Here is a 12,758-nt window from a genome sequence, read left to right on the forward strand (position 1 = left end):
CAACTTTCAACTCCTCCATTTAAAGTGGTGTCCCTGCTCAGTAGATTATTCAGTTATCATTTATGTCCCTCTGGATAAGTTCAGTGATGTACCAGTGCAAAGCAAGCTGATAAAAGCGAGCATGCCTTTGGCAGGGGTTTATACATACAAATTTTTAAAGGAGGGAAGTGGTTTGGTCACAGCATGTTTCCCCCAAAGTGGATTTCTTCAGGAACATTGTAACATTGGTAAACAAACCTTGCTGACCATGTCTGTGTTTCTCTGAACTGACAGGCTCTGGGAGGGCTTAAGTAGAGAGCTGTGTGTCTCCTGCCTGTTCCCCATCAACATGACTGCCTTGCGTGCAGCAGTGGGCTGTTGCAGCCTGTCTGGATGTGCCAGGCACCACGTTCCCTGCCAGGCAGGCTTACTGTTTGCCTGGTAAAATCATCCCATTGCGTGCAGCCTCAGGACCACTTCTGCCAGCCATTAGTTATCAGTGTGGCTTGTGCTCTGCTAAGTCAAACAGCGACTTTTGCATAGCGTAGAGTCATCTCCTGAAGACCAGATTGACAACAGTGGGGCAAGGAGCCAAGGCACAGAGAAGGGCTGCAGCAAGTTTATCAACAGTCAGGCAGACACTTAGGTTTCTATCTTGGTTTGTTTGCCACTTTCAGTAACTTCTGCTGCAGTCCGGTCTGCTCCTGATCCTTTGCTTCTGTGTTTACTGATCATTATCAGCACATGGAGACCTTGCTCTCCATTTGCAATCTCTGGTCACGCAAAATAATACAAGTAAAATATATTTAAATGTGGTAAGTGTAGCATTATCCTCAGTTTATTCTACACCAGCTGTTTCGGGTTTTTTTCTCCCCCTCTGCCTGAAATCCTGGAGAGTGATAATCAGAGCACATGGCTTTCTCTACACGGAAGTCATGGACTTCCATTCCAGATGCAGATTACTGATAAACACAACCATCTCCCTCTGGAATCAACATACATCACACATTACAATGGCCCATTTGTCCTTGTTATTTTAATTCTATGGTATGGACGGGGGACTTAGTGTTAAATACAATCATCTCATTTACCAATTAACTTTTTTTTGACACTGATGGTGGGACCAGGAGGATGTGAGGAGAAAGCCTTCTTACCTGCACTTCTGTGGAAGATGACGCAAAAACCCCTTAGCCTGGTTCTCTACGCACACGGACAGCCAACTGACAGCCAACAAAACCAAAAACGCTAACACCACTGTTGTTAGTGATACCCTTGTTAGTAGAATTCAAAGTGGAACGACCTTGGAAACGGAGCAATCATGGAAGCGACAAAGATGAACCTGAATGTCAGAGCATCCACTATAAACCACCTTGGTACCACCTGTGTTGGTGGGACCAGGTGCCCCACTTTCTTCTGCTCTCCCCAGGCTCCTCAGCTACCACTCAGAGTGCCAGCCAGGCTGTAGCTTCAGCCTTCTGCCTTCCTCCTTCTTTCACCATCTTCACCACCGGCAGCAACGGGCATTTCAGCATAGGTGCAGTTGAAAAAAAACCTTCTCACCCGCTTCCTCCTCCAAGTCCTCCATCTTCTAAAGATTTCTTTGTGCTTTCCTGATTAGGCTGGAGTGAGAAGCTCACCTGTGAATATTTCATTGGGCAGGAAGAATGGAAAGTGGGCAGGCAATCCCACAAAACATGTTTCGTGGTGAAAGAGACAGCCATGTTCCTGGTAAGTAAAAAGAGAACTCAGTGATTTCCAACCTCTGAATAAAGCTCCTTGGCTGGGGAGGAGAGTTACCGGACACTTCCAGCCCACCCTTGCCTTCATGACAGAAACGGCCCTTGTGGGAAGAAATGCCCATGGCAACGTGAGAGTCGCTGACTGAAGTGGCCATGGGGAAGTGCGCCAAATAGCTTTCTCGTTCCCCGTGAGATGTAGCCGAGGAGGCAATTTACTTTCCTGTTCCCTTTCAAGATGAAGTATGGCTTGCACTGCCACTGCCTAGGCTGTACTTACTCCATAAATAAACTTTTTCTGTCTTCCATGTGGCAACTTTTGCCCTGAAGTCACTCTTTAAAAAAAGCCTCAGAAACAGAGACAATGTTCTCCTGGCAGGTGAGCCCAGCTGCGAGCCTGGAGACAGCAAGTACCTGTTAGTATGAAACACTCAGTCTTGGTGTGAGATAAACTTTCTCCTATATTTCACTTCCTAACACATGGGTGGTTGTGCTGCTGACAGGGCAACAGAGCCGTCCTGTATCTCCGATTCTTTCCCTCCATTTGGTGAAGATGCAGAGGAGGCAGACTTTGCTGCAAAGCCTTTCTGCTCCCTCTGTGCTCAGCACAAGAGCCACAGCCTCGGAAAGCCTCTGCAGAAAGGTGCCATAAGAACACAGAGTCACCCAGCTCTTTTCTTTCTTTATTTTTTTATTGAAAGCTTCATCAAAGAAAACAGAAGTTTAAACCTAACATCCACTGATCTACAGAAAGCCCCAGGAGTGGGAAAATGGCAGCTATTAGGATTGTGGTACAAATGGAAAACATTAAAAAAAAAAATCATAGCAGTACAGATCTTTCAAAGACATTCTGAGACATCAGCACACAGATGCCCATATAAATAATATTCATAATTTAATGTATCACAGAGGTTCTGTATTCTGTTTTGGCTACAGTGAGGTCTGTAAGGGCTTTAAAGAACCTCTGTCCCATTTGTGTGATGCATGCTTTCTTGATAAGAAGTTCATCTGCTTTCAAAGCTGCTTTGATTTTTCTTAGACAGAATCTGTTAATTCTCCTTTAAAAAGGAAAAAAATTAAAAATTCCTGTACGAATTCTGTATGCTTCCTGGTTTTACATAAAATTGTTTTGCCTCCAAAAGATAGTAGAATTTTCTTCCACTCTGGAATACAGGATATTTAATAATATTTAGTTACATAAACATCACATCATGTTCTCTTCTCTAGGCTGTATTTTTGGGCTTTTAAAAATATAACTGACTGTAAATTTTGCCAAATTCATAAAATTACTATCCAGGAGAAAGACACTTAAAGGCAGAAAATTAATGTTGGGCAGGTATTCTCTTAAGGACAACAGATCTAGATCTTGGAAGGTGCTTACACCTTGCAGGCTGCAGCCCTACAAGGAAAAATGGATTTGTGAACTTGTCAAAGACTGACATTTTTCACATCATTACACATTTTTATTAAGGTGAAAGAACTCAGCTGTCACTGTTGGGGAATTAACAACTGAACTGAACAACTGAAATGAACACAAGAATTTTTCTCATCATGGAAAGCTAAACCAACAGTGGGATTTATTTTTTTTACAGCTTTTTTTTCTCATAAATTTCTGTTTAATTTTAACAAAGAGCATGTTAATAAAGGGGAGGAGAAAGGGTCTCTTCTGCCTGCTTTGAGGCACAAAGGTGAATAAGACTCTGGGGTACATACAGCACTTTAGCCTATTTGGGTGACAGGAGCATTACAGAAAAAATTGGTGTTCTGTTGGGGGGGAAAATAACTCTCCTTACACTGCATCTTTGCTGCTTGCTGAGATTCTAGAAATCTGCTCCACTGAGGGAGAGGAGAAGTCTGCTGCTCACTCAGCCCTCCTTCTGAGAAAGTGTGCATGCATGATTGTGTGTATGCGTATTAGAAATGAAAGGAATCATTGTCACTAGAGTCAATTGTCATTAAACAGAAAAGACTAACACACCAAACGTCAGCGTTTTTGTTGTTTTCTGTTTTGCATTTCCATCACACCATGACTGTTTTCTTAGTTCACGCGGGCTACTGAGAAAGACCAGGAAAATCCCTTGCCCTAGGGCACTTCTTTTATATCTGGACCAATTTCATGTTAAATAAAGTTTTGAAAGGAAATGTTGACCATGTGTGTATCAAACATTACTATCTTCAACTACCACATTTGGTCTTATCACTAAAAATGGATTGGTTCATTACTTTAAGCACATTATCACTCTTTAGCATGACTCTTGCTATAGGTGGAGTTCAGCAAGTCTGCCTAAACCTGTTTTGCTCATGTCAACCTCAGCATTAAAATGAAGTGGCATGAGGAGAACCATCAAGCTTAAAATCATGAAGCACGGCAATTTGTTAAACACTTAGTATCAATCTCATCCTTCAGTACCATAAACAACATAATATAGATCCAAATACTATGACATATTAAAAATAAACTTTATTACAATGCAGGCTTCCTCAAATTTGCTGAGTTTTGGTACACACACATACATAAATAATACCCTTCGTTTGATTTTTACTTGAGTAAAAATCCATTCGAATGCTTCAGCCCATTGCCCATTGAAAGTTTAAGCCCTCACTTCTCTAATCGCCAGCCTTTATCTTCCACAATTGGGCATGCATCCATAGCAGAAGATGATACAATGTGATGCAATTGCTCTCAAATATGCCTCATTCTGCATTATGGTGGATTTCTTGACCAACACAACCAAGGCAGTCTCTTGGTAAACAGAACTATAGAAGTAAGCACAAGCTAAGGACATTTCAAGAGTCTGTTTCGCTGGAAGGCAATAAGAGGACATTCACAATTTGAGGCCTGACTGTCACAGGTGAAAAGTGCTTACAAAACCAGCAGTAGAGCCAGATAGGAAAAGTCCCTCAGCAATCCCACTGGGAACAGTGAGCCTTTTCAGTTCCCTGATCTATGCTTGGGACAGCACCTGCAAATATAATACTCTCTTCAGTTCCACTGTAACCATTCTTTTTTTCTCAATGTTAAGCGACGAGCCCAGGTATTCAGCATTTTCTAGCCATAATTCATATTTTTCTGACACCCCTTCTGTATTTAGCCTTTAAGGTAAAAACAAAAATACCAAACCTGAACATCCAAATTTGACTATTTACAAGAATTCAGGTGTGATGGAAAGTACATACGCAGTTCAGCTTATGGATTTGATGTTACTTCTAGACCTCTGGGCCAGGCACCATTGCCTTAGACTTCTAGAGTTGTTTCTGCAACCTTTCAGGAACCCTCCTGACATTTAAAGCTAAATTGATAAGACAGACATAGATATTGACTTTACAAGTTCAGGTCTTCAAAAAAAAAAAAAAAAAAAAAAAGGAAAAAAAAGAAAACAGAAACTCAGATACTAATAACAAACCTTCCAAAAAATCTTATTAGCCAGAACATAAAGAAAACCAGTTTTAGATTTCAGAGGCCACCAAGTGTTCCTGTCCTATGGCAACACCCATGCAAGAAGTGTGTTGCTCTTCCACTGTTCTCTTTTATCTCATCTTTAACTTTTACAAATAAGTTACCACTTTCTGAGCATTTTGTATGTTCCAAATAAGTTTTTTTCTTACCTTATGACCTATGACTGTTTAATACTGAAGGCTCACATTGTTTATAACTCATAGACTTTCAAGTACCAGTTCACTGGTTCTTTTGGGGATCAGTAAGATGACCAATTTTATTTAAGGGATCCATTTTCTTTCCTCTTCTTCTCCCTCTACTTCTTTGCTTTGTTTCTTTTGATTTCAAACAGTACTAAACACTATAGTGTGGAAAAAAAAAAAGGAACAACTCTAATACAGAATGCACTTGAAACTCTTTAAAGTGACAGGCATCGTGATACCGTGTTGCCTGTCTGGCTTAATAAAAAACACTGAGATTGTTTAACTTTGTTTGCTGAAAAAATAAGAAAAATGTTTCTGAATGTATAAATAAAGCAGCAGAGTTCTGAATAGAAACAAGAAGGTACCTCAGCATATTCATCAGCCACATGGTAGCTACCTTGTAGCCTCATTGTTGATAGTAAATGAGACTTTTTGTGTGTCACGTTAGAACTAACACAGAAACAAATGTGTTTATTTCATATTTAACTGACTTGTGCCTGGGGTTATCTCTATTTGTATAAAGAATTCAGAGAGAGACAGAAAGAGAGTACGTGTAGAAAGGAAGAAAATAAGGCTAGATTGATTTTTTTCCCTCATACACCCTCCAAAGAAAGAGGGAACCTTTATCTAAGGACAAAATTCAAATGCCACTCTCAAAAAGCAACAAGTAATGAGACAGCATGTGAAACAGAAAGAGATTTTTTTTTTCTGAATTGAAAACATGTTGTGGGTGTTGTTGTTCTTTTACTTTGGCATCATCTGGTTTTCAGAAGTGTTGAATATCAACAACTACTCTGGAGAAAGCAGAAGTTTTACCACTTCTGAAAATCAGGCCCTTTTCCTACGGTGAAGAACCACATGAACTCCCATTTCTCTCTTTTCTATGTTGCATATCTAGCAGCCATTTACTTGGGAAACCCCCTTTCCCCCCTCCCTGCCCCCCCCCATGTTAAAAAATACGATCTTGTTTTATCAATTTAAAAAAATAATTGTCTTCTTTTCCCCAAAAAGTCAGGTTAGGGAAACACAGATCTCTTTTTAGAATTGGGCAGCTGAATCAGATTGATCCAATATATATGTTTTAATTTCATTATTTTTAATGGATACCCTGTCTCTAATGCACCACAATAAATGTGATGAAGCTTCCCCTCTCTTCTGGATGGAGGAAAGTTTAAAAATGTTTGGTTTAATTTTTACATATAGATATATGTGTATGTATGTATATATTTAAATGCTGCTTCTCTTCTGCCTCCTTAAGGAAAAAAAATCATCTTTTGTCTTGCTTCTCACCTTTTTTGTTTGTTTGTCTGGAAAAAAGTAAGGGCCATAATCAAGATTTCTCTATGAAAAATCAGTGCCATTCCTAAAACAGGTTTCAGTGGATTCAATTTAGTCAGTGTCTTTTTTTTGCCTAATTATACTAATTAGTGATTGTCAGCCAACATATTAAGACAACAGAAATCATAGCAGAGAAGAGTAAATTTTAACTTCCTGCCTGCATGACAATACTAAGTCATTTTCAATGTTTCTGCTTGTATGGGAGAGCTAAAATGAGAACAAAGATCAAGTTTGCTTTCTCTTGCATCTAACTGGCAATTCAAATGCATCACCGAAAAACAAACACAGAATTAAGGTGGCTATGCATGCTGGACGATGACAAAGACTGAGGTGAAGAAATGAATCTGCGGTATGTTGGAATTCAGAAGGAAGACTGTTGTTTCAGTAGAAATACCAAAGATCAGGCAATTGAACAGAAAAACTCATCAAAATTAAAGCCCACCTGGACAGATTAGTTGGTAACCCACTCCCCCTTGCTTTGGGATGTTCTCCAAAGCACACCATCAACAAGCTTCTAATACCAACTACTCTGAAATTTCCACTACTAACATATGCAGTATGTAAAACACCAGTGGAAGATAGTTTAAACAAACAAGAAAGTAAGAACTGGTCCGGCCATGTAGGTCAAATAAAGATAAAAAAAGAAAAAAACCTCTATCTTCTGGACTGCGTTAGGGTGTCACTTCATCTTTGGTATAAAATAGGCCATCCATAGGCTGCATTTGTTCACAACTAGGAAAGACTACAGAAATTGTCAACAATTTCTTCTATCTATTGCTTTTTTTGCACTTTTTTGACCATAAGCTCCTATCTACTTAAGTTTTTTTAATGCTCTTAAGCTAGGTTTTTGCAATGTGACAAGCAAAGCAGACTAAAAACTTCTTAAAGCTCATAAAAAAGACTGCAGATAAAAAGCACTAATGCTTTTGCTAGCGATCACGCTTTGTAAATAAAAAAATCTGCATTCTGCAAGAAAAAAACCCTGCATTCTCTATAATGCAGCAAGTTTTTTTCTCAATTCAATAACTTTACTGTAAAATGCTTTAGCCTTCTAGAATTTTTTCTGTCAACACTTAAGACAAAGTTCATAAAAGTCCCAGCATTTTTCCAATCCTTTCAGTTGCCACAGTTCCATTATCATCAACTTTTCTTCAAAAGAAGAAAATCATTTTCTTTTAAACTGTACAGTTTATTTTTTGTTCACCCCAAAAACTCAGTCTATTAAACTTCTGCACCAGCACCGGTGTGAGCAGTTTCGATTCATTCTCGGGTTTTCTAACAAGACGTTGACAGCTTGCCTTGAGAGCCTTTGACGTCCTTAAAATTAAGGCAATTAAGATTCAAGATAAACCTTACCTAAACATTTCTTTAAAAAAAACAAAAACCGAAAAACCAAAAAACACTCTAGATTTAAAACAAGAGAAAAATAAAATGAGAGAAAAAGAGTAGCTTAATTTTTGAGGAAGACAATTGGTTTTCATTTCAACTTGCTCCCTCTTGACATCATCAGTTTTTCTGTTAAAAAAAAAAATCTAGCTACACCTCCAGGTAAATTCTGAATTCAAATGTTCGTCCAGATGAAATGTTAACCCAGCGTTTTTCCTCTGGGTTTTTTCCTTAGTTAAAAAAAAAAAAATTATAGCAAAAATAAAATTGTCAGACTACATGACGGAACCATTTGCACAGCACATAAAAACACTGTTTTGTTTTTGTTGGGAAAGGTAGAAAAAAAAAAGCATTCATTTGACGCCTGTGCAAACTGGAAGCCAACTTCTTGTTCAGCGAAGTTTCTCCATTCAAGGCAAAGGTTTCAGACCGACATTCTTCAGTCCTGTTTATTGTCTGTAAAAACAATTGAATTAAAGTGGTCATTAAGTCAAAACAACTTTGAAATAGGCTCCTCTCTTTTTTTTCCACCCAATTCCCTTTAAAAGTTATCCAAGCTAAACTAACTTTGCAGCTGTTTAAATATGATACCACCACTAAGCTGAAAATAGTGAGGCAGAAATAGGGAACTCCTGCTTTGGGGACGTTAACACATCCTAAGCAGATGAATTTCCTCTTGTTAATGCTATGCTTAATGGGCAGTCTAACTACACTGAAATGAGATGAATACGTGGCTTAACACTGTGTAAATATTTCAAAAGTAATACAATAAGAGAGCAAGTATTTTCATAATAATAAGTGGCACTGGTTTATTTTGGATACTAATAATAAAACCAAGGATGAAATTACAATAAAAGGATACATCCAATTTGCTAAAAAGAACACATTTTCTGATGGCAAGAACAGTTAGACTGTGGAGCAGTCTACTTAATGAACTGGTTATGGCTAACTTAGTGGAAACATTAAAGACAATATTAATTGGAAAAATACAATTTTTGATCATAAAGTGTCAAATCTTTCTAAATTTAGTACAGAGAAAAAGCTCCACTATCAATGTTTTTCTTACAGAAGATAACTCATTTTGTGTTTTGGAGGTTTCATGACATTTAAAGATATGTCACATCAAGCTTATCTTAGCAGGACTACGTGAGCTCTTTGGGGATATGCAGAACGCATGTATAAACACTGTTTCACATCGAGGGCTATCAGTAGGGTTAGCTATTGCCTCTCCTGGAGTCCTCAAAACTTGCGTGGAAAAAATCCTTTTCCAACTGACATTCAACATAAGAAAATCCAGCAACTTTTCTTTTGCAAGCATTAATGCATTTGGCTTGCTTAGTTTTAAATTAATTTTAATATTAGGAATTAAACTGTGAGGAATGTTGATGACATAACATTTGCCACAGAACTACTTCTCTGGGATGGTAAACATAAAAGTAACTTCAGTTTTAAACATTAAAATTACCAAAGGACTTTTTAATTGTGTGAAGCCTGAAAATTAACATTTTGAATGTAACAACAGATTTATGTGGAAAGCAATAATTAATTATTTTCTTAGTGTTTTCTGTGCATAACTTCTGGTAGGAGTACTCAGGTTGAATGCTCACCTCCTGAGGTTTTACTGCCTCTCTGGGTGAGTGGCCATCATATGTGTGAAAGACCAGTTCCCCTGAAGGGCCACAGCACACACTCTCTAGTCTAACCTGGCACTGAGTTTGCACACAAAAGGCTCCAGAAAAATGTAATTCTTTCCACATTTAAAATCAGAGTACATTGCCCAGGAGAGTTTTGATTAGAGGTAAGACAGTACTCTTTTCAGGGGGAAGGATCTCAATTTATCTCCACTTGATAGGTTTCACACTTTTTATGTGCAAAATTAAAGATTTACAAGGAAAAATGGGAATATGGGTCTAAAATAGTTAAGGTGATTTCCTCATAGAGTCGAGTCCTCTGCTCAGAAACCAAGGGCTGTTTCTCCTATATTGCTACACAATAGGTAGCCAGGTTTTTTGACGTGAAGTTATCATTTCTGAACATCAATGGGTGGGATCCTCAAGTACAGCAGCCAGCATATTAAATAAAAGAATGTGTATGCTGATTAAAAAAGTGGAACTTAAATTTTAAGTCTCATGGTTTATTTTTACTTACAAAGAGAGTACAGAGTCCTTATACCACCCAGTTCATTCTGAGTACATTGCCTCTCCTTCGTTGCCTGCAATTTCATGATTGTTGCAAAGAAAATAAATATAATGAAATACACTGTTATAACTTTTCTCCTGACTGATCAGCTCCTATGAAATAATTTTACAGTGTCTGCCTTTTTTTTTTTCCCCTATATCTGACAAAATCATTGTTCGGTCATGTTCATGTTGCTTTGAAAACAGCTATAGTATACTGGGCATGATGCTTGCTATCAATAAACGTGCCCTTCGAAGACCAGATTAATAAAATTATATTTTAATCACAAAATAACTTCACTTGGCTTTACATTATAGGTTACTGAAATACTGTGGCAGAAGTTCTTTTTTTTAAGACAGAGATTGTGTATATTTCAGTTTGTTTCTGCAGCTTCCCACACTTTGCATTTCTGCCCACAACTGGCAGATATAAATAGAGGGCACATTTCAGAAAAAAATACTGAAATAATCATAATAAAAAATCTGTAGTGCATCTGCCAGTGTGATTAAAAAAGAAAGACATTCCTCTGAATTTAAGTGCCAGTGCCATTAGAAGTGTATCCATCATCGCAACAAGGCAGTAGCTGACAAGGAAAAATGAGGGATCTCATTCTCAGAGAAGGTGGGAATTCACCATACTGGCAAGGAACCCAGCACCCATTTCCATAAAGAATTGCAATGTAGTTTCCTCCTATATGGGAAAAAATGCCAGAATCTACTGCTCACAGCTACCTTATGAGGGCTTCTGAACCTAAGTCCTTCTGCTTTGAGACTTAAGTGAAAGGGAACTGGAATGCGGGAATAGTCAGATCCAAACTCCTACAGAACAGAGTCACCAAAACCAGCCAAGAGGATGGTATGGTCATATATATTTCTCTTTGCCCATCATACTCTATAAATATTTTGCCATCATTTATTTACAGGTGGTAGAAAGACTGATGGCTAGAAGGGATAACTCATGCATAGACTGTGTCTCTGATTGGGTGCATCAACAAAAAGCTTGTGATCAATTGCTTTTGTAATATGTACATGTAGACAAATATGCATGTGACATAAGTAATAGTGATGGCTTACATTTTATGGTGGTCAGAAAGGGACATTGTGTGATCTGAAACCATTTGTTACTCATATGTTAGACAAATAACTGCACCTTCCACTTCCAGAGGTCAAAAATGAAGTAAAGCAATTGACAGATGGGTATAATTCCAATCTTTCCTATACCAGCTCATATCTTATTCCTCTATAAGTACTATGTCATGATGCATTGACTGACATATCTAATGTATTTCTTGTCTGACTATTTGTCTACTTCCTCCTCCAAGATAAAAATGTGTATTTCTCTTTTCACAGTGACACTGGTGTTCAATATACATGTATTAATCAAGGACTGGCTTTGGGCTCCTTCGCAGAATCTGTTCAACATTGACTGGTCCTGGTGAGTACCCTGTCGCTAAGTAACCTTCCCTTTGTGAGGACCAGTTTTATTGTGGCAAAGAGAAGGAGTGTTTGAGGATTATTGTAAAGATGAAGGGACTCTTTAGGAGTTCTAGATGTCAGTGTATACATTTTGAACTTTCAAAGGCATTCCACCGGAAGCAAACAAAGGGAGCAGAGGACAGGAGAAAGACAGAGCAGTGCTTCTCCCCATCCCTTTCTTATCCCTTTTTTGTGCATTGCCAGTTACTGCCCACTCAGTGTCTGCATGGCACCAGTTTCACACTATCACAAATACCGACTTGGGGCAATTTATACTGCTTCACTAGCTACACTTTCAGAAAGAAACCTTTACATGTATACCGTACCAATATTTTCACCACTGCAAAATTTAAGCCCTCTTTTTAACCTCTGATGCCAGATGCTGCTTTAGACCAGTGTGATGATTGTTAATGCAGTTGTTGAGATCCTTCTGAGTCCAGACAAGCAGCAGACAATTAGAGAGCATATCACTGCAGGCAGGAACTCAAGGACATTTTTCCAAGGTCAGGCCATCAGCCAAAACCTTTTGCTAATTACACCGCTATATATCCAGAATTCATCTGAACTTAATGAATCTGCTCAGAATTTATGTTGCTGAAAAGGAGAGCAGAATTTGGCCCGTTATAATCAAGAAACAAAACTTTCTGATTACAAAGCATATGACTACTTACTTAGACTGTTGGTAAGAATATGCAGGCGCATGTTCACTGGATGTTTCCACTGTCATCTGTTGCTGTTGACCACTGGCTTCCTGTGATGAAGATGCTACTGTCTGTGGAGAAGTATCAGCAACAACACCCTAGGGAATCAAATGAGAATACGTAAAACTTACTAATTTTACTCACTCCAGTTAATTACGTAAAAGAGTTCAGCACCAGCTCACCATTCCTGTATTTCTCTGGAGGTTGAGAGAGTTTGAGATAGCAGAACCACATGCTAACACAACAAACTCCATCAGTTTTAGAGAGCTAATCCAGCAACAAGAAGCTTCCTTAGCATACCAGCCCCTGTGATACTTTGCTCTCAC

General features: G+C 38.5%; 1 protein-coding gene across 12 annotated transcripts in view; it reads right to left on the bottom strand.

The window, feature by feature from the left end:
* Window positions 1–2,388: 2,388 nt before the first annotated feature.
* The window catches only part of RBMS3 (RNA binding motif single stranded interacting protein 3), a 724,789-nt gene continuing 714,419 nt past the window's right edge, over window positions 2,389–12,758 (bottom strand). For 8 of the 12 annotated variants that reach the window (XM_064444222.1, XM_064444223.1, XM_064444221.1 and 5 more), the window contains 3 exons: window positions 12,403–12,530; window positions 10,227–10,290; window positions 2,389–8,534 (listed from right to left, as the gene is read on the bottom strand). In XM_064444222.1, coding sequence (XP_064300292.1) covers window positions 10,245–10,290; window positions 12,403–12,530 — 174 coding nt within the window. In that variant the 3' untranslated portion in view covers window positions 2,389–8,534; window positions 10,227–10,244. Of the gene's footprint in view, window positions 8,535–10,226; window positions 10,291–12,398; window positions 12,531–12,758 lie in introns of those variants that run through there. The other 4 variants (XM_064444225.1, XM_064444232.1, XM_064444231.1 and 1 more) reach the window with 2 other exon arrangements.

The sequence above is a fragment of the Phalacrocorax carbo genome, chromosome 2 (assembly GCF_963921805.1).
Source record: "Phalacrocorax carbo chromosome 2, bPhaCar2.1, whole genome shotgun sequence".
NCBI classification, from domain to species: Eukaryota; Metazoa; Chordata; class Aves; order Suliformes; family Phalacrocoracidae; genus Phalacrocorax; species Phalacrocorax carbo.